At 38.8% G+C, this 21,799-nt stretch overlaps 2 protein-coding genes across 7 annotated transcripts in view; one reads left to right on the top strand and one right to left on the bottom strand.

Annotated features, from left to right (window-relative positions):
• Positions 1 to 10,326, top strand: part of LOC126850731 (protein dachsous) — a 289,588-nt gene extending 279,262 nt beyond the window's left edge. For all 5 annotated transcript variants that reach the window (XM_050593981.1, XM_050593983.1, XM_050593984.1 and 2 more), the window contains 3 exons: positions 3,835 to 4,131; positions 6,251 to 6,707; positions 6,898 to 10,326. In XM_050593981.1, the coding sequence (XP_050449938.1) occupies positions 3,835 to 4,131; positions 6,251 to 6,707; positions 6,898 to 9,220 (3,077 nt within the window). In that variant the 3' untranslated portion in view covers positions 9,221 to 10,326. The remainder of the gene's footprint in view (positions 1 to 3,834; positions 4,132 to 6,250; positions 6,708 to 6,897) is intronic.
• A 156-nt stretch (positions 10,327 to 10,482) lies between these two features.
• Positions 10,483 to 21,059, bottom strand: LOC126850742 (excitatory amino acid transporter). 2 transcript variants are annotated; one of them, XM_050594030.1, is made up of 11 exons: positions 20,037 to 21,059; positions 18,169 to 18,294; positions 17,872 to 18,079; positions 16,963 to 17,005; positions 16,632 to 16,885; positions 16,316 to 16,549; positions 14,116 to 14,310; positions 13,902 to 14,036; positions 13,682 to 13,790; positions 13,422 to 13,540; positions 10,483 to 13,161 (listed from the first exon to the last, which is right to left on the bottom strand). In XM_050594030.1, exons 1-11 carry the CDS (start codon positions 20,209 to 20,211, stop codon positions 13,113 to 13,115), a joined length of 1,647 nt encoding a protein of 548 aa, XP_050449987.1. In that variant the 5' UTR covers positions 20,212 to 21,059; the 3' UTR covers positions 10,483 to 13,112. The 2 variants fall into 2 exon arrangements, with proteins under 2 accessions (XP_050449987.1, XP_050449988.1); XM_050594031.1 differs by having other exon boundaries at positions 13,406 to 13,540; positions 20,037 to 21,058.
• Between the last annotated feature and the right edge of the window lie 740 nt (positions 21,060 to 21,799).

Here is a 21,799-nt window from a genome sequence, read left to right as displayed (position 1 = left end):
GAGGCAGTGGGGCTGCATGCCAATATATGAGAGAAGGAAAAAGAGTGAAGAAAAATGTATTTATTGATATCGCGACGCTATTACTCTGAGATCATCCCATCATCTGTATAGAGATATTCAAATGAATAACTAAGAATCGAATAAGATTATAAACAAAATAACATTATACATATATAAAATTAAAGCTAAATTATCAAATATTCTAATTATAAATCTAAATTACATTTTAAATTAATTTTAAATAAATCTATGTATGCAAGAATTATATTCCAGAAATACAATATATAGTTTTAACCATAAACGCAGTCAAATCTATATATAGATTAGTATTTTTAACAGAAGGTAGATTATATATTCTTCAGACGTACTTTATATTCAAAATAAAATTTTGATTTGCGACGAAAAGAGAATTCAACATTTGGAGAATGATATATACAGGGTGTCTCACAACAGATAAACGATGGCGAAGATGAATCGATGAAGAGGGCGAAAGCGAGAGAAAGCAATGGAAGAGAGGGACCCAACTGCATTGAGAGGGCGGGAACGCATTCTACTCTCCAAGTATAAAGTTAAGTGGCAAAGGATTTATGCCGGCATTAAAGTCCAACTGTTCGAGACAATCTGCATAACTTAAGCGAGGCTGCCGAAGCGCGCGTTCGGTGGCTCGGCTTCTCTGTTTCTTTCTCTCTCTTTTCCTCTGTTCTCGGCTCACGGGCCCTCTTCCTCTTCGGCCTTTCTCGCGTCATCATATTGTTCCCCATTGACAGATACGATTCAATGGAACGGCACGTAGGACTGAGGTGGCCGCGAGTTTGACGTACAAGCGCCAACCTCGCGCTTCCACTTCTCGAGGCGCAGAAAAAGAAGATCTCGTCCCGTCTGCCGTGAATTTTCTTTCGATCGCCATCGGTCGGCAGCTAGTCAACGAAGATGACGCGACGAAAAACGAGTGGTGATCGAGTAAATTCAACTGCATCGTCGAATAAACGAAAGCTGCGATGCGGTGGTTTCGATGATGCCTCGAGCAGGTCGTTTTCTTCTTTTCTTATGGATCCGTTTCTTCCTATCGGATGGAATTTCCACTAGCGAGCAGGTGGCAAGTTACGCACGTTCTAGCAATCGTTGGAAGACGACGTGATATAATAAGAGATTTCTTAAGTCTTTTATTGCACTTGCATTTTTGTTTTTATCTTTGCTTTTCCTTGCTACCGCTGCTGCGCTGCTATTTCTTCTTCTTCTTCTTCTTTCGAGAACATTCAACACGAAGAGATCGTAGGCACATACTGGCGTTCGTAATGGCATAATACGAGATTACTATCTAATTTGTATCGCCGTAAAACTCTTCAGCCTCGGCGTAAACGAAACTGCCACATCACGTTAGCACATACGCGACGTCAGGTAAAATTTATTTAATGTTGTATTCCTTTGAAAGCCCTTTGGCATCTTACAATTGCAGCCGCGACAGTAACGAAATTATATCGTAGAGGCATCGCTTTGCCAATAAAGATAATAAACTTTTCATAGGCCATTTGTGATCCCTACAGATATACGCTTTCAATTTCTGTGTGAATATCTTTTCGTGCCATGGTTACGTGGCTAAAGTGTTCTGTTATATTCAAAGCACATTTCATAGAAATATGTATCGCAATTGTAATGCGAGACGTGACGACATAATGAGCTTGCTTTAACATCTTATAGCAAAACATTCCTTATTGCATTTTTATAAGTAATTTCAACCTGCCGTTCTCACGTAATGATTTATGCCTAATAATTTGCTAATTGATAACGCAGCTCTGAAAAGATTCAACAGAAATAGTTTATATTCTCGTTATAGATATATAGCTTGCATCCTTCCACGATATCGATAACGATTATGTTTAATCCTTACGAGTTGTGTTTTTAATGCAGCCTGCTCGTCTTATGGTAAACGTTTGTAATTACTGCAGTAAGAACAAAGGATGTAATTATCATCCAAACCAGGAGGCGCGGTTCATCGATGCTGGATGAGCCGTATCTTTACTCTCATAAGGCCTTTGTACGCGGTCATGTGTACATTTGTGGGAGGATTTAATCGACAGCGTCGATCGGATCGATTCCGAAAGTGGTACTGACACGAGAAATCGAGAAACAATGGTAGACCACCGACGAGCATGTTTTCCGTACAAGGAACATAATGTTGCCGGACATTGTCCTTGCGGATTTATACATTTAATTCGTGAAATACGAGGAACAATCGAGATAATAAACATTATCTCGATATATAGATAATGGATGCTAAAATATTTTTTTTTTAGAAAAGTTTCAGTACTTGTTTTCTATTTTTAACGAAAATTTTCTTCTTTGTCTTTAATATTGGAAGATTATTTATCTCGTTGAATTTTTTTCCCTTAATTGTTCTAACAATTGCATACTCCACAATTTTTGCTTTCGATTTATTAAGTCTGAGATAACAGAGAGTTGAAGCTGTAACAGAGTCATGTCGCGCGCGCATATTCGCATTTGTAGACGGCAGGATCGCTCCGGAAACCGATTGACATGACTTTAACGATCTCTCGTGAAATTTACGAGCGATCGCAACCGCGTGCTCCAGCTAGCCCTCATGCTAGCTCCTTCGAATACATCGCGCGTCGGTACAGAATAATTCTTTTACTGCCGCAGGTGTTGCTATGTCCGACGTATATCACCTGGCTCGGTAGTGAAATCAAAGTCTGGTCTCTGATGATAAACTTCTGCATAACTACGTACCGTTCGCGTACCGTTTCTCTTTTAGGAAGTCGAAGAATTTCTTCTGAATTGTTGAAAATTATATATTATAGAATACATTTATTTTTTACATCTTTATTTGCTTATCTATATCGTATAATTTTTTTATTGTTATTTCTACCAAAGTCTCAAGTATGTGTTTTTTTACATTTCTCATATTTTCATATTGATTTATTTTTAGAATGATAGAAGAGCAATAGTAGAGATATTGGAAGAGTGAGTAGAATGCAAATGGCATGATTCGGAAAAAAGATTGTTTGATTGCGATTATATGTATTAAGATGACTTATGAGAAGATATAAATTTATATTTCAGGACAAATTGCATCCAAGCGCAATCAGAGGTGCGACAAGGTATTACGTTTCGCATATTGCAAGTTATGCGAGATACATGTCGCATCGCGTACTTTGTGCTCGCAAATTAGTTCCCGCGTTACGGTTTTCAATTTCTTCGAGGACGAGATGATATTGTATAATTTCACTCACGGCGGCTGTGTGATCCGATCGTGCCTCGCGAATGAAGAAGCTCATCCGTTTCTTCAGGCGGATTCGTTCGACTGCTTCTCCTTAGCACGGCCAAGATAAAACGATTCGATAGTACGGATTCAATGCATTTTAAGCACGACCCCCTTGAAGTGTCTTTAACTTCGCGGAAGAGCACGCCCTGATCCGTAGGCTACACGTTTGCGTCGTTTATGTATCAGGCACGATCGTTTCTCGGTGACAAAGTGCCTTCGCGAAGAGGACAAAAGAACGAAATCAATGGCACTTTTATGCATAAGGATGCAATTCGTCAGTAGCAACCGCGTATATCGCCATTTAGACCGATAAAGCCGTCGTCCTTTATTGTATTCGAGATCCAGCTGTCTACATTTTTAAGCCAAGCATATTTGATCAATTTTGCACATTATTAAACATTAGAAGTCTTTGCGATTAATTCAATTGTTGCAGCAATAAGATGACAGATAATAGTGACAGATATTAATAGATGCATTTATTTTTTAATTTAATATTATTATAGAAATATATATATCATAAACAAAATCGCTAAAGTAATCTTTTTAAATTTTAGGTACAGCCATGGGAACTGTATTAACAACCCTTACGGCGAACGACGTTGACAGTTCGCCAGTATTGACGTATCGGTTCGGCAACTTGACGAGTCCGGGACCTTTCAGCATCGACCGATATGGCGGCAAGGTCGTTCTACGGAAGCGTCTGGATGCCGAGACGCGCTCCGAGTACAGTCTTCAGGTGATTGCCAGCGATGGAATTCACGAGGCGACGACCGACCTCACCGTTCGTGTGACCGATCTCAACGACAACGCGCCGCGATTCGAACAGACTGTCTACGTGGCTGTTCTCTCAGGTATGTATCGAAGGCACGATTCTGCCCTTTCTGTCCGAGATGAATGAGAGCGCGGCAGGTAGCAAGCGAATTCGCAATCGGAAACTTTGACGATGATCGGACACGATCGTCGCGGCGGTTATCGCGTAGCGTTTGCTTCAGCGAGCAGGTGATAATCCTTTGATTTATTGAAGAATGATCGTTCCCGAGATTGCGAGATCAGTTGTTTCATGAAGCGGTAGCGTAGGATCGCGGTACGAGCGTTACGGAACGGCAAGATATGAGATCCTTCGCTGGTTTCGCGGTTTTGTTGCCGCGTCTTCGAAGCATCGCAAATCTTCTGTGGCTTACCGCGAATATACCGCGGTTATTAAAATATATTAATTTTGTTCATTAATGGTCCGTTTATACAAATTACATGGTAAAATTTCGACGATTTTAGGGAATATCTCATTTATATTGCAGATAAGCCATTCATTTGTTGTGTATTGTTTCTATAGTTTATGCGTACAAAGTTGACGAAATTTCAGTTCTATCATTCGGTTCTATCATTAGCCGATATTTATTATTGTTATGGTTTACTGTGAGATTGTTATCGGTTGCGAATTCTGTCACCCGCTAGACGATTCTTCGATGTTAGCATCTCGTTGAATGTAGTATAGAGGTACAAAGAAATAAGGAAAGAAGAGACTGGAAGATACAGACGGGCTTCTCGGCGCGAAATAAACGCGCGTTTAAAAACTGGTTTTTAGTAGACACGCGTTGTCCTGTTGTCCGTGTTCCAAACTCGAATTGACACCGCGCCGAGATAAAGCGCGCGAGAAAGAGCGGCGCGCGGGTGAGAGATGAGAGGAAAAAAGAGAGAGGCTGAAAAAGAAGACGGGTACAAGGAAGACCGATGAAAAGCTAGCTGCTCGAATACAAGAGAGAAAAAGATATTGGGAAGAAGATGGAAGAAGAGAGCGGAGAGAGATAAAAATAGAGAAAGAAAATGCGAAATCGGCAGGACAGAGCGGAGAGTGGGAATCATGGAGAAAGAGTTTGGATGGGATGGAAGAACTGAGGAGGATTGCGAATTCTTCGCACATAAATAAACGCGAGGACACTAATTGTGAGGCAGCCGAAAAGCCGGCTTCGTTATTCGCAGGCTAAAATCGTCAACTTTGCGAGAGGATTTTTCTCGAAATTTATTAAAAATACGTAGACCAGCGCTTAATGGTGTATTTGGTTGAGTGGCAGAGAGATAGGACAACAGGGAAAACTAAATTAACAGGTAGTAGAAAGAATTCAAGCAGCTCCTATGGTGACGAAGCCGCAAATTTGCATCCTTTTCTCTTTCAAGCTTATCTCGCGCTTCGTCTCGCATGTTATGAAAAGCTATGTAGTATTTCTCATCGAGAAGAGGCACAAGTTGGTAGATTACAGATACGATCGAGCGGGGAACTTTCGGCGAAAGTTAATGAAACGCCTGGGCAGTTTATGGGATCATTATAGATGATTATTGTAAAAGTTATCTAGATCGAAAATACTTTGTTGCTCGTTCCCTACAGAATTATAGAGTAACATTCCAGGAATTCTGTTCTTTCGGCATATTTCCGATTCTCTTCCATCGGCCTCGTGTAGGTCACGACTTGCCACATCAATATCGAGTTATCCGGTGATTTGAAACGGATTGAAGTGATTTTTGTATCCGTCATCGAGAACCGGATCCATAGTACAGCGCGATTTATATAGCTGGTTATTATTTTATATTTGCGTTTGGTCCGGTGTCAAAAAGGTTTATCTTTCGTCAAAAAAAAAGGCATTATATCGGTGCTAGTCGGTAGTTATTAAGAATCCGCAACAAAAAAATGTGGAAAATTTGAGCTCGTGATCTCTCCATCTTTTTCATGCGTCTCTGTCGAGTGGTTCTCCATACGACTCGATAATCGATCCTGCGAGAGTGCTTCTGGAGTCTCATAAATGTCGTTCATAAATAAATGTCGTCTCATATAATTTTATGTGAGAGGTCTCTCTTTATAATTTCACAGAGTTACAAATACTTTTCTTTTTACTCATGGAAATTGCACTATTTGTTAGATATACAAAGTTACGTTAATGAACACACTGTATAATGTGTCAATTTTTTTTTTTTTTGCAGAAGGACGAGACAATTTGCAGGAAATTCTGACTGTAAATGCCACGGACAACGATCTTTCGGAGGAGAACAGTCGAATACGATATTATCTGTTGCGATCTGTGAAGGGATTTTCGGTACATCCCGTGACCGGTGTTCTGACTGTCAATCGCACAGCGATACCTAAACCAATACCGAAAGAAATGGATTTGGCGATCGTCGCGGAGGATTATGGCAAGCCTCCGGCATCGTCGATATGCTCAGTTGTTGTACGACTTAGCAGTCTAAAGAACGCCCTTCCAGGACGGGAGTATAAGATCATAGTGAAAGAAAGTTCACCAAAAGGTACAACGTTGATGAAGTTATCCGATGTAGATTTGTTGGATGGTGCCATCGTTTCGGGCGACGATAGCGGAACATTCGAGATATCTAGGGGCAGACTGATCCTGTCCAGGACACTCGATCGTGAGACCAAGGATAGGTAAATATCAATTAAAATTTATATTAATTAAAAATTATTAATGAATGAATTAATGAATAATTATATGAATTAAAAATTTGATTTAGTGCGTCAAAATTTTGATTTAATGTTGTTTCTTTATATTTTTTTTGCTAAACTTATTTTATTTTATAAATTATCTACTTCTAAAATCATAATTTTAATTTTGTAGGTATGTATTGCGATTGAGCAGCAAAAGCGAGAATATGACAACAGATTCACCGATGGAAGACGAACCGGTAATAGTAACAATCATCGTGGAAGATGTCAACGACAATTACCCATACTTCCTGAAAGAGCTTTATCAAGTGTCGATCAAGGAAGATGCTCCGCGTGGAACTACCATTGCCGTTCTACGTGCCAAGGACGATGACTTGATTGACAGCGCGGCAGCTACGTTGATGTACGACATTACTTCAGGAAACGACGGTGGTCTCTTTCGGGTTGAGAGAATGACTGGCGCCATCTTGGTGAACTCTACGCTGGATTGCGACCTCGAGCCCGAAGTCTACAACCTCGTGGTGATGGCTTGCGACAGCGATCCGGTATCGCCTTTCTGTGCACTCACCATACTTCGTGTTCATTTGGAAGATGTAAACGACAACTCGCCAAAGTTTCCCGTTTCCGAATATCTCGAGTTTGTCGGCGAAAACGAACCGATTGGTACGACTGTATTTTCAGCGCGTGCCTCGGATTTAGATCGTGGCATTTTTGGATCATTGAATTACTCTATCGTTTCCGCGGCCGCGAGCGGATTCTCTGACATCGACGATAGTTGGAAGCTGTTTGCAGTTGATGAGAAATCAGGCATTATCACTACTCGCGCCGTATTCGACTACGAGCAACGGAATCGGTATGCTTTCACGTTACGTGCTACAGACATGGGCGGCCGTTCCGCAGCGGTACGCGTTAGGGTAGAAATCGATTCGAGGGACGAATTCTTTCCGCAGTTCACTGAAAGAATGTATAGATTTGGAATAAGAAGCGGAATTCCGATATTGCCTGGCACCATAATCGGTCATGTGACGGCAACCGATCGTGATAAGGGACCCGATGGTCGGGTAGTGTACCAACTAACATCTCAGCATCCATATTTCAAATTGAATCGTACTACCGGCGCATTGATCGTGAAGCAAAAGTTGATACATATTGATATGGGCGTGGAAGAATCATCGAGATTAGTAGTCAGTGCGAGTTCCGGTAGACAGGGTTCCTTGTCTAACATGACGGTAGTGGAGATCATTTTGATGGACGACAACGAGCCAAATGGAGTTAAAGGAGCAATTACATTAGCGACACCAGATGTTGGTTCAAATATGGCTGTGGCTACTCCCAGTGGCTTGGCAGATTGGGTTCTAGGATTGTTGATTGCTCTCCTTCTTCTCATTCTCGCCTTTGGCGCCATCTTCCTCTATCTTCATGTTCGTAATCGTCGTCACAAAAAACCCGGCACGAAACCGGGTCTGAATGGAGAGAGCAACGCTACTGCGTCCAATAGCTATGTAGACCCAAGCGCATTTGACACAATCCCGATTAGAAGTGTGACCGGAGTTGGTGCAAACGGAAACGGCAGTTCCGGAAGCGCCGGAGGAGCAGGCAGCGCATCGTGTCAATTTGCTCCTCCGAAGTACGATGAAATACCACCATACGGGACATCCGGTCAATGCGGACAACAACAAGCTACCTCCGAGCTTTCCGGAAGCGATCAGTCAGGTTCTTCTGGCAGGGGTTCCGCTGAGGATGACGGAGAGGACGAGGAGATCAGAATGATAAATGAGGGCCAACAAACCGGCGATTCCGCGAGCGATCTTTCTGTTCATAATACTCAAGAATATTTAGCTAGATTGGGCATCGTGGATCCACCAGCTGGCACGCCTAGGAGACCCCCTGAAGCTCTTCCCCTGGACAGTCTACATCTGTTTGAAGACGAGGCGAGTACTGAGGCGGACATAGCGACGTTGATCTATGGTAAGATTGGAGAACCTGGACGACCCACTTCGGGTCTGGAAGTACCGGGTGGACCGTCGATGAATGGTTCTCTGAGTTCCATCGTGCACAGCGAGGAGGAACTTACTGGCTCGTATAATTGGGATTACCTATTGGATTGGGGACCGCAATATCAACCATTAGCCCACGTATTCAGTGAGATTGCCAGGCTGAAAGATGACGCTGCCAGCGTTCAGAGTGGAAACTCTGGTAGCAGCGGCAAGACTAAGTCTGTACATAAAGCACCGCCACCGCCGTTGCTTACATCCGTTGCTCCAAGGTCATTAGCAGCTCCAGCATTAGCGAGAGGGATTTTGCCGAGGTCACCAATTAGCCACGATGCCTCCACTTTTCCTTCCGCCGCTCTAAGTCCGAGTTTCTCACCTTCCTTATCACCTCTGGCTACGAGAAGCCCCAGTATCAGCCCTCTCGTACCACCCACCACTCAGAGATCCAGTCAAAGTGCCAACCGAGGAATTCCCATTACCGATGCCGAATTGAGGATTTGAGGATACTTTGATTTTATGTTGTGCGTACAAGTTAGTAGTATTAATTCAGTGATGACTCGTCGAGTAAACGATATTAATAAGACAATACGATGCCTCGTGTAAAGCAGTGCGCGAATGATATTCCTGTTAATATACATTGTTTAAATGCGATTGAATATATGAATGTTGCTTTCTTAGACTGTGAGTGATGTAACTTGTGGATACGGTATTAACGAGAAATTCTAATTTAGGAATTTTAATTGGACCGGCCATTGAAAAAGAATTTAGTGATTGAATTGTTTCCCTCATTATACGCAAACGTTGCTTTCTCGCAAACAATTTTTATTCTTAATTAATTAAAAAAATATTGACTAGATAATTTCAATATTCATATATATATATATATATATATATATATATATATATATATATATATATATTATTGTACAGGATGATAAGAATAACATATCTCACTCATAGAAATGAAACAGTAAGCGGGAAAGCGGCGATTGTGTCTCGACGATTCCGTATTTGTTATACAATATGGATGCATCTTTTGTTCGGATCACAATCAATAGCTAACTGAAAGGAAATATTTCTTCCTGAACGGAATGTTTGTAAATATTCGCCGGCTGCGACGGTGTTTAGTCATTAAGTAGCATTGTAAATATTAATTCACGTGAATAATGATATTGTCATAATCAAAAAGATAGACTGTTCTTAACTGGAAACTGTAAATGATCGCGCCGTGTTTGTGTGTCAAGTTGCGTGAATGTGTACAGTAATAATCTACTTTTATAATATTGAATTGATATACGAATATGGCGATATCATTCGAATCGAAAAAACGCGCTATTACGAGCGAACTGATCACATCGAATTTCGTTTTAGCGCATCTCTAAAGCCACCTGTATAATTTCGTTGATTAATTGTTACTTCATTCCTGTCTTCCGAGCGTAATTTCGATGTAACGGAGGATGAAATTTTAGCCCGGTACATATATACATATGCACTGATTATATATAAATATATGTCATATTTTGTATAAATCGCTCTGTGTACAAAGACTCTGCCGAGCCAAGGGCCTTACCGCGATGTGGGCCTTAAATAAATGAATTTTTTAGGAAGGATTTTTTTCTTTTACCTAGCTCGACTCCTCATCTCATGTAAGCAATTAACTTAATTTTTAATTAACTTATTTTTGAACTTTTGTTTAAAATACATTATTTAATTAGGAAGTTTTTAGGAAGAGACGGTAATTTGGTTTAATGAAAAAGGCAATATGTTTCCACATATAAATCTGTTTCTTGTTATACAACACGTTGAGCCTTATAAGTATACATGTATTTTTCAGATTATTTTGATAAGTTTATTCCATATTATCTCTGCCCGTTTTATTTCCATGTCTATTACATTGCATTGCCTCACTTTATCAATGCTTGAGCATAAAACGTGCCGAGCAACAGGAACACCCGATATATCACTCGAAGGAATGGTAAGATGTTCTAAACAAATTCAAGAATTAACATCATAATGAACAAAATTCTTAACTTATATTATAACTTTTAAATTAAAACAGAGAAGAGAACTTATTCTATATCAATAATAAGCAACGTTTTTCTCTGTTTTTTTTACATAACTATTGATTTTTGCAATTTAAAAAATTTTTAAGTCTTTAATTTCTGATTTATTTTTATTTTGAGAAATGATTAATTCTCTGCATGGTAAAATATAAATGCTATTCATGCACCTAATATTTACTTTAGTTAAGTTTATATTTGATGAAATGGTTACTTTGAATAATATTTTTAAGCTAAAATAATCTAATTTAGAGTAGCTTTCGTTTTTGAGTCAAGCCACATATGTAACAACAAATAATTCCCTTCGTAAAGGCATATGAAATAATGTCATTTATTCACCCTGGAGAAATCCATGGTGAAAATTTAAATAATGCATTACAATTTATAAAGAATGGATAAATATTTAAAATTATTAAAAACGCTCTAATAATACTATGTACTCGAATAATTTGTACATTTAAACAGTCTCTACGATGAAACACGTATCGACCTATCTATCTAGTGCCTAGAATCAACGAAACCATATAGGAATCGTTTACCCGATTATGTTATGTCTAGCAAAACGATTATTTTTATATTGTGTATCCAGTCTTGTTGCCGCTCGATAATGAGCTGCGCTATTTAATTTCCCATTTTCTTCGTCATTAGATTATAGAAGAATTAGTATATGGTCTTTCACATAGGATTAAAAAAACACGAATTTTGTTTATTCCAAGCTACTAAGTGGACAACATTATACTGGAAGATATATTATTCTATGCAGGGGGAGAGGGAAAAGGAAGGGAGTACTATAATAAAAAAGAGCGCGATGAGACAGAATCTTGACAATCCATAATTATGATTATGAATAAAAATGAAAGTTATTGAAATTTTTTCAAACATTGCTCCCATATTAAATTTCTTTTCGAAATTCGATTGCTAAAATGCTAAAGATATAATTTTTTTATTGCATGTCTCCAATTTTATACATAATAGAATCCATATACATTTACGTGTTTCATGTCAGTAAACTTCTGTCTCAAGCACTCTTTTGCAAAGACATTCGTCTTTCAAAAGTAGACCTAAAGTGATTCTATGCACCAGTTTTTCTTTAGTTAATGGTCCAATAGTTAATTCGATATGACTTCTAAAATCTATTTAAAGTCCTATGCCCGGTTGTAAGTCTTCTTGTGTCGTATCTTCTGCGTCGAGACTATATTGATCTCCGCTAAACATGCATTATTGTTATATAATCGTTAATTAATTTCCTTCTCTTAAATTGGATTGTAATCAGTGACGTAACGATTAAGAACGTACACGATAAAAAGCGATCTTCACAGAGTGCAGTCTCTAAGCCGTACGTTATAATCATATGTAAGATAATAAAGATGTATTTATTGTGTATTTTCTAGATATGTAAAGATATACACGTAGCTATCTAATAGTTATCACATAAAACTCCTTCTTCAACCATCGTAAAAAATTTTATCTCTGATAGAGAAAATGGTATTTGTCGCGTCACTGAAGACAGTCGTGCTCAAGCCCCGTATTCTGGGCTAGGACATTCTAAAGACATCGAAAAAGCATCAGGGATTGGCATCTAATACTATACATGACCATGGCACGAGGGTATACTCCCCCCACAAAAAAAAAAAAACTCGAGATACTTTTTTACTTTCATCGCGCCTACCCCTAATTGGCGCATCGAAATAAGGCACCACATTCGACGCTGTTTATGCGATTGATCGTAGAAACGGTCATCGAGCCCTACGAAAATGCAATAGAATCTCCATGATTCGCTGTAATTATGAGTTTTTATCTACGATCATCAACTATTATTTATTCGAGTGTGAGTCGGTCAGTTCAGATTAAAAATCCTTTTCTAATCCAGTTTAATTTCTCAAAGTGGTGTGTACTTGGACGATTTATATCCCGACTCTTTACTTATACAACGTCGAGCGTAGTTAGTATCGTCTCATAGTAATTAATGAAATTACTTTCTCCTCGAGTCTTTGAAAATCTCGATCAAAATTCCAAAGTACAATATATTAATTCTTATTGCTCTCTCTTTGTGCCTGCGTCACACGTACCACATTCTCCATTGTTATTGACTTTGAATCTTGTATTGGCGATTGGATTTTCTATGAAAGTTCTCGCAGTTCACCTCTTGTAGAATTTCTTGCGGAAAATCTTTACAAACATTAAAAATTATTAAAACGAGGAAAAGCAGAGGAACTAAACACGCCTTTGGCGCAACGTATGTTTTTGATCCTCGTTGAATAGGCTTAAACAAGGGAGTCGATTCGCTTGTTTCAACAAGATTCTGCGATGTGAACTGTGGGGTTAACGATTAGTCAAACGGTCTCTTCTGTTATACTTCTCGACATGTGCAAAACTCCGAAGCTGAAAAGAAAAAAAAAAAGTTTGGGAAACATATTTGCTTACCCGAAGACTTGATAGAAGTAAATCGTATATGAGAGCTATTTTCTTAGAATTATTTCTACGTTAATGATTTTGATTCCATCAAGTCTTCATTTAATTTACTATCGATCTACAAATAAGTCAGTGATTCGCGAAAGCGAAAGATGTTACTAATGAAACGATGTGATCTATTATGATCGATTACAAAGTGATAGCCTAGCCCTACCAACAAGCGTGTTTACTTGGCGATCCCCGCAATTCGTGCGTCGTCTTGCATCTCGACGACGACGGTGTCAGGATCAGGTACCCTGTTGGCGGAAAGACATCCATTGGCGATAGTAGTTGGCAGCACAGTTTCCGACTGAAATTAAATGAATATCGCGCATTGTTAAAATACCAGTGATAAAATAGAAATTTCTTTTTTTGAATAATACACTTTTTTTCGAATAACTGATATGTACATACATTATTAATTGCAAGGTAATTAAATTATGTATTTTACTTGATAAGCTGCTGCGTCCAATGCCATAAGTTCTTTTTTTGACAGCTGCTCGACCACTGCAGCGGCATAACAGTCTCCTAGCATATTGTTGGTTGTCCTTATCCGATCTCTAATGGATATAAAATAATTCTCATATTAATAATGAACCTTGATATTTTTCAATCGATATAATGATTGTGATGATTGCCTTAAATGTAAATATGTATATATCGGTACTTACACGAACCAGTCAATCGCGAATAAAAGGGAAACGTCATTAACAGGAGCATCAATGGCGCTTAGAACAACCAACAGCAGGACAAGCGCAGCACTTGGCACCGAGGCCGACGACACAGAAGCGGCGGTGGACGTCAAACTTCATAGAACAAAATGATGAAATAATCATGAATATAATTTCTCATGATATGACTAAAAAAGTTTTTTAAAAGACTTACATAACGGTGATAATTTCCCCGAAGCCCAGAAGAATACCATTCATCTGGGCGATGAATATGCTGGCCACAGCGACGAAGAGCGCGGTCCCATCCATATTAATATTGCAACCAATTGGCAACACGAATCTGGTAACTCTAGGGTCGACTCTGAGTTTCTCGGTCATCAGACGAAAAGTCACAGGAAGTGCAGCAGCCCTGTACAAAGCTGCGTTAGCAAAGATCGGGTAAGGCATGCTTCCGGTGATAGTAGAAAGATACACTCCACGACGCCTGTTGCCGCAGTCGGTGGTCATTCTGGCGTCAACTTACAAGATAGATATCGGCATGATTTATCGATAATTTCTTAGATGTAATTGAAGGGTTGAATTGAACAAAATGGAAGAGAAGAGGATAGAGAAACGGTGTATGAATAGAGAATATTTGGAATTAATATCGACGCATATTAATTACGGAAAATATCTGCAAATAGTAGAGAGAGTGCCAGAGCAACAGCCAGAATGACCGTGAGAACAACCTGAAAAATTAATTGGGATTAGCTTAGATCACAATCCGCAGAATATCCGGCAGAGACCGCGTTACTTGTTGAATTCTGTAACAGACAATCGTATATACCTTCATGTTGCGGCCATCAATTACTTACCAAGCCCTCAGTCTCTCAAAGTCAACCACCTGCAAAAGGCCGCGTGCAGTGCGTGTTCTAATACATCATCATGATATTCATACAGTCTCTGTTCAGATACACTGAGAACAGAGTTTCTCAGTCAGTCACAGTGTACGCACAGTTGTGTACGCTCTTTTCTGGAAACAGTTAATCCACAGAGAAAATAGATTGAGTTAGATACAACTGTATAAGACCTAGGTGGATCAAAAACAATATAGGCACTGCTAAAACAATAATAGAGGACAATAATCGGGAATGGAGGAATAGCGGATAGATTGTGCGGGATGAATTTTTCGAATATATTTTAAACGTATGTGTTGGATTTGCGAATAAAAAAGGGGTAAGATTTCAGAGGATGACTCGTAGTGCGAACTGAAAAAATGATCGTTGCTTTGTGTGACTCTTAAAAATGAATTATCAAGAGGCAAATAATCGCACGTTGTTCAGCAGTACAGCCGGTCATCGACGTCCTCGTCGTACCTGCAAGAACGAGCTCGACACACAAGCAACCAATATTTTTTCAGTTCCGCCAATCTGTTTTTTGAAAAAACAGTACTTTAAGTTAAATCATATAGTTTGGCGTGGAGGCCTCCTTTGGCAGTTTCTTTTTTCTCTTCCTTGTCAAACGAAGAGTCTAAAGATACCGATCACGAGTCCCTAGCAGACTTCCACGCCGCGAATCAGTCCAGGTAACACGGAGTCAGCAGATCTTCGGTTTAGGCAACATCATTGCTGAATAGTTTTAATCTTGCAGATAATACTTTGAAAGTTTTCTAAAATTTTTTATTCGCGACAATAATACATTATTTGCGCGATGACGAAATTCCGTTTACGTTACCGTAAAAGATTTGGTAGCGAATTTCCGGAACTTCATATATCGATGATCGGAAACCAGAAGTATCAGCATTCTAAGTGTTACCCGGAACTGCATACCTCTTTCCCTCTTTCTCTCTTTCTCATGTGGCATGGCGAGCTCTCCTCGCAAGCGAACATTAAAAGAGACTGTCATATATGGAAAAAGGACTAATAGGACAATTAGGAATTGTGCCAGCTTTCATAACAATTTTATATAAAAACTAAGGAAAGAGAATATATATAAAGCCAAAAGTAATGAATTCCAAAAGTTATGTAAAGCTGACTTGACTGATTTTGGAAGGGATATTGGGATTGTGGCCTCGCAAAGCCTCCACACAGCTGGCTGAAACATATTGTCTTTGTCAATCGATTCGATACACATCTTTTATCGCCACGTATCACCCATTGTCTATCTCATTTTGTGATGTCAATTGTTTTGGAATTAACTACTTGCACTATTAATCGCGCGACAGACCAGCTCCATTTCGCGTAAACGTAAGAAAGATCCATGTGAGAAAAACAAAAAAGTGGAAGAAAGGAAGGAAATATAAATGGAATATATGCGGGAGACGACCGACGAGGAAACTACGAGGTCAGAAAGTACGATCACAACGTTGACCGAGGCCCTGTGAGGCAGGCGAAATGGATTCTCTCAAGGTCGGGCTTCGAAGATCGACGACTCACGTTGATGCCATGGCGAAGGCGGTGAGAGTACCCTGGGCGAGGCCGGCGTAGAATTTAAAGGGGTTCTTTCTAACGAAGGCCATATATATCAACTGCATGATCACCAGCTGATAGAAAAAGACACCAATCACGATCGTGACGATGAACCACGCTAGCTGCGACATCACTAGTACCAGATCGTCCACGCCGAGTATTTTGCCTGCTATTACAGAGGTGATGCCGATTGGTGTCATCCTGAAGAAACAAGATATTTTCCATCATATGTCACAAAGCTGTCATGCTACTTTTGATTTTCGATTTAGATTTCAAAACTCACCACATAACGGTCGAGACCATTCGCATGATGACTTCGAACACAGCTTTGAAGAAATCTATAACAACCTGACCTTTTTCACCGAGTGTTCCCAGAAACGTACCAAAAACCAGGCAAAAGAATACTATGCCTAAAGTGTTCGTCCCGCTTCTATATTGAATCACTCTTATCAATTCTTCGTTTTCTAAAACTTCCGTTGATACCTGGTCAGTAATATTCTGGACTGGTTGCTTTTTTGGAACGTACACCGTATGTGCCTGTAACAATACATTATTATTATTGAATTACAAGCTAATTTTTCCTTTTTCAATACGATATAAAAAATTATCCTCACCTGTTGAAAAGCTGCTTGAAACAAATTGTCTGGAAACATGTTCCTGCAAAATTATTAATTTACAAAATTGTGCACATATTCTCAAATATTATTAAATACATTGAACAAGTAGGCAGTGTATCTTCGTTTATTATGACAAAGGAATATATATTTTAAAAATAACACATTTCTCACGGCCTTTATTTTATTCATAGCCTTTAAACATTGATTAAGTCACGGCGCAAATCGTGCGGCGACTTTTCAGTTAAAACGATATTATCTTGTTGTGTTATTAAAATAAAAAATTAATTAAATGGTTTCCGATGATGCGATATTTTCTGATTTTATATCCAACATTAGAAAATCATGTCAGGGCATTGTGTGAACTTTTAAACATAGTTTTGGAATAAGTTTCGTGCGACTAAAACACGCACGATCGATGAGTTTCTATTTTTGTCTTAGCGAATAGTAATGCGATCATGATGAGTTCCGTTTAGTGGAATTTACGGCTTGTAAAATGCTATGACCTTAATCCAACTTAGGTAACGCTACTATTGCAATGATTCAGCTTTACAGCGGTAAAGAAAAGAATCGCGAATCGATATCATTTCGCATTATTATCATACACGTTATTCAAAACTCTCATAATAAAAAATTATTGTAGAGAACTTTCATCAAAGATTTTTTTTTGCAAAAATGCAATTGATAAGACGACTCTAATTACAAGATACTTGATACGTAAATGGAAATTATAAACAGACTATCAAATTGATTATATTCATTGATTGTTTTTTCATCTCTATGCATCCGTCGACCTTCGCACTTGACTACCTCCGTTTTTAATAGGAACACTTGAAGCGAATCTATGTACATTATTGATATTGACAGAATCGATATTGAGGGCGATGAGATATCGCAGACATAATTTACCTTCCTAAATCGAGCAGGCTGTCTAGTATGTTAACGGCTCTCGCGTGATGCGACGGCCCAATCGATTCTCTGATGCCGGGATTACCGGGATGAATAACGAGGACTAGGATTACACCAAGAACAGCATTGAGCAAGGATGTCAGTATGAAGTATACCAGAGTACGAACAGCGATCATTCCGTTCATTCTGGCGTTTAAACTCGCCGAACCTAGAATAATATGTAAAAATAAATGAGGTAAATAAATATTCTTTGAGACGTGTTTTATTGCACGCATGCAATATTAGGAAGAAACTCACCTGATATAAGACTGGCAATCACCAAAGGTAAGATCATCAGCTTTAACAATCTCATAAAGAGCTCTCCAGGATAGCTGATCAGCATTACCGCGTCATCTCCAAGGTCCAAAGGTCGTAAACCGAATCCTGAAGAGAGACGCTATTTTATTAATCTACAATTCTGTATCACGGCGCCTTTTCGTTTGCAACATAAAGCAAGCTCTCTTAAAAGAGAGCGTCTATGGAGCGCCTGCCCTTGAACTATATTTAAACTTATTATAGTTAACTGGCTTATTATTTGATCGCGAAGAAAGAATATCCTGAAAGGGGATGATGAAAAGGTGAAGGCTTGATCAATTCTTTTTTATCACATCAAGTCAGATTAGTTACATAAGAAAGAGAGAGAGAGAGAGAGAGAGAGAGAGAGAGAGAGAGAGAGAGAGAGAGAGAGAGCTACGTAGAGAGCCGTTACATATGTGTACGTAAAGCATGCACATCTTCAAATAAATGTACATCTTTAAATAAATTATTAATAACGATAAGATGTGACGATAAGATGTGGATAACAGATGCTTTGTTAATATTCACAAAAAAGTGGATGATGTAGAGCTTGATACATGGTCATGAATCTTTGATTTAAAGAATGAATGAAAGCATTAATTCAAACTCTATCGAATGATATCGTATAAATTATTATTATTATACTATCAACGTTTTCATTTATAGCAATGTCTATCAATGGCACAAAATCTGTGGATGTTCAGCTATCAAGTGTTAAATCAAACTGATGAAAATTGAATCAAATCAAATTGTTGAAAATTGCATTTTGCGTAAATCTAACACCCACTCATGCATATTGATGATACTATTAATACATTTGCCAATCGTTACATTTATTTTTATCGCGTTCAGTTACGTCAAAGGTACAGACTTGGTAAAATTCATCAACAAAACAATCTTTGTATTATAATTCAGTTACGATGATATTAAATCAAATCATAAATTATGAATTATTTTATTTCCTTTGCTAAATAATAAAATTAATTTTTTTTTTAATTAAATACAATTCCATCATTTATTAACATTTGCAGGTAAATCGAATGATATATTCATGGAAACAAACACGTCACAATATGTATATATGAGCATGCAACATATCTATCATATTACAATGGGAAAATATTGAGTTTCCATTAAGAATTAACTCTCCAAGAGATCAAATTATTATGATGGAACTTTTTCAAGAAAACACTTTGTCGATTATCACAATATATAAAAGTTCATATCGTGAAATGTATCATATACTATATCTCGCAGATTTTTATATAAACGTTTGACATATTGCAAGCATTTATTATACTATTATCACATATGTGTACAATTTTAATTATAGAATAAAATCTATACATCATATGCATGCAAAGCAATTTATATTGTTATATAAGTTTTTCATGAATCAAATATTTTAAATATATGATATTGAAAAAAAGTAATCAGTTGTCACTGATATATGACAAAGGAAGGAACTGCTGATTGATTATCGTAGTAAATTAGATCAAAATCTAGATAATATATTGATAATATACTGTTAGTTTACACAGAACTGATGAAAATCTTAAATGCAGCAATTGCTACAAATGGTACTTATCATTTATAGTTGACATGTCAAACGGCAACAACATAAATTGAAATAAATAAATTTTATATCATACAAGACATTTTATTTTCTTCTTGCGTTGTCATATCTTTCAAGATATCAATAATACAAGTGCAATAATCAACTATAAAAGATGGTATCAGATTTAAAATTTTTTTCAATTATAATAAAATAAATATGTTTTCTTAAAAAAAATTTAATAAACATCCATAAAAACATCTCCGATGCTCACCAAGAATAATGCCAAAGAGAACGCCGGAAAGGGTGACCATGAGCAGCAAGTTGTCTCGCATCCACTTTCTGGTGTCGGCGGTCACCTTACGGGGACCCTGAGAGGCCGAGACGTCCTGCCCGCCCATCTTGGCGAACAGATACTCGGAGAATCGGGCAGAGGATTTCTCCTCCATCTCACTTGGCCGCCAACAAGCGGCGTACAAGGGATCGGTGCCAGTCGCGTACGAACAGGCCGATCCTCCCGCTGATCTCCCCAAGCTCCCTTCTCGCGATCTCTCGCGGCTAACGGCGGGGCCCCGGCAGCACCACGACGACGACGGGTTGCCGTTTTGGGGGTGTTTCGGTAAATCCGTGCAGAAGGACAAATCACTCGCGCCTACCAGACGTCTTAATAGCCTGGCGGCGACCTGGCGGATGCCTACTAGCTCGATCGTGGTACCGGGATAGGATTGGACCAACTGGTTAGTGATGCTGATAACAATCGATGGCTTTGATAGAGCTTGCGGGACTCTAGTTGCCTCCCGTCAGCTTGTCTGACTTTACGTTTAATAATGTTTTACGCCGAGAATAGTCTCGAGACGATTTGAACGTGTACCCGAGAAATATGTATTTTTCTAGTTTTATACGAGAAGATCTTGAATAATTTCGTATTACGTGATAGCGAATCTTTGATTTTCTTAAGATTCTTGTAGACGCAGTTTGTTGCCAAATGCCTGCGCTGTTGCACAAGGTCAGTTACCCGAGAGGTACGCTAGCATTGTCGTCTCTTCTTAAGTATGACGACACCACCACTGTCTTCTTTCTCCAATCGATGCAGTTCAATCTCGTAAAGCTTTCTTTTTTTCGATTTTATCAGGAAGAATCAGAACTGATACCTTCCGCACGACGACGCTGAAGACTCGAGTGCAATGGACTATTCTGACGACTATTGCCGACGTAATTGATCGTGCGCGTGAATATCCAACACGTTCCTCGCAAAGGATGAGCCCCGACTGCCTGGTTACCGGCAGACATCCCCGTATTGATTTGCCAAGATTACACCATACCCCGAACGTCCCCGTTCTTTTGACGATAATAACGCGCGCTTGCGCAAATTCAGTGGTTCAATCAGTCGCTGAAACGTAGCAAAATGTGCACTGTCCCGATGCTGTTACTGCACGGCGGTGCATCGCATAGAGAAGAGGGACGCGTAGGGAGAAATCGAGAGATGACGGTCAAAGGGGTGGTGAGGGTTGCGAGTCTCGACGCGCAAAAGGAATGACGATAAATGCAAGGACACGACAAAGAGTAGCGGAAATGTTTCAAAATTGCGAAATATATTATCCGAAAGGAAATCCTTAAATTTTAACAAAATTCTGCTCTTTTTACAATATAATTATTATTCCGTACTACTTAGAAATGCTGAATACATTTTTTTGCGCAAAGATATTTCCCTTATACGTCAGCAATGACCCTGTATATTTTAAGAATAGAGTGTTTCGCACGTACACACACACACACACACACACACACACACACACACACACACACACACACACACACACACACACACACACACACACACACACACACACACACACACACACACACACACACACACACACACACACACACATACACATTTCATTTTAAACGTTTGACGTAATCGAATAGAATTATTTATCGCGAAGCCGCATTGTAATGCATTATAATATAAAAATGGATATTATATCCTTTACTTTTATGTATTGTTAAATTAAATTAAATTAATCAATGTTCTGG

Source organism: Cataglyphis hispanica, chromosome 7 (assembly GCF_021464435.1).
Source record: "Cataglyphis hispanica isolate Lineage 1 chromosome 7, ULB_Chis1_1.0, whole genome shotgun sequence".
Lineage (NCBI taxonomy): Eukaryota > Metazoa > Arthropoda > Insecta > Hymenoptera > Formicidae > Cataglyphis > Cataglyphis hispanica.
Note: the sequence above shows the minus strand (reverse complement) of the source record. Positions and strands in the feature narration are given on the sequence as shown.

Excerpts from the sequence above, each read along its gene's own strand:
- LOC126850742 (XM_050594030.1), bottom strand. The coding sequence starts at position 20,211 with ATGGAGGAGAAATCCTCTGCCCGATTCTCCGAGTATCTGTTCGCCAAG. Across the intron at positions 17,006-17,871 it reads AGCCTGCTCGATTTAGGAAG|GAACATGTTTCCAGACAATT; the intron begins GTAAATTATGTC and ends ATAATTTTGCAG. Across the intron at positions 13,162-13,421 it reads CGAATTGCGGGGATCGCCAA|CTTCGGAGTTTTGCACATGT; the intron begins GTAAACACGCTT and ends TTTTCTTTTCAG.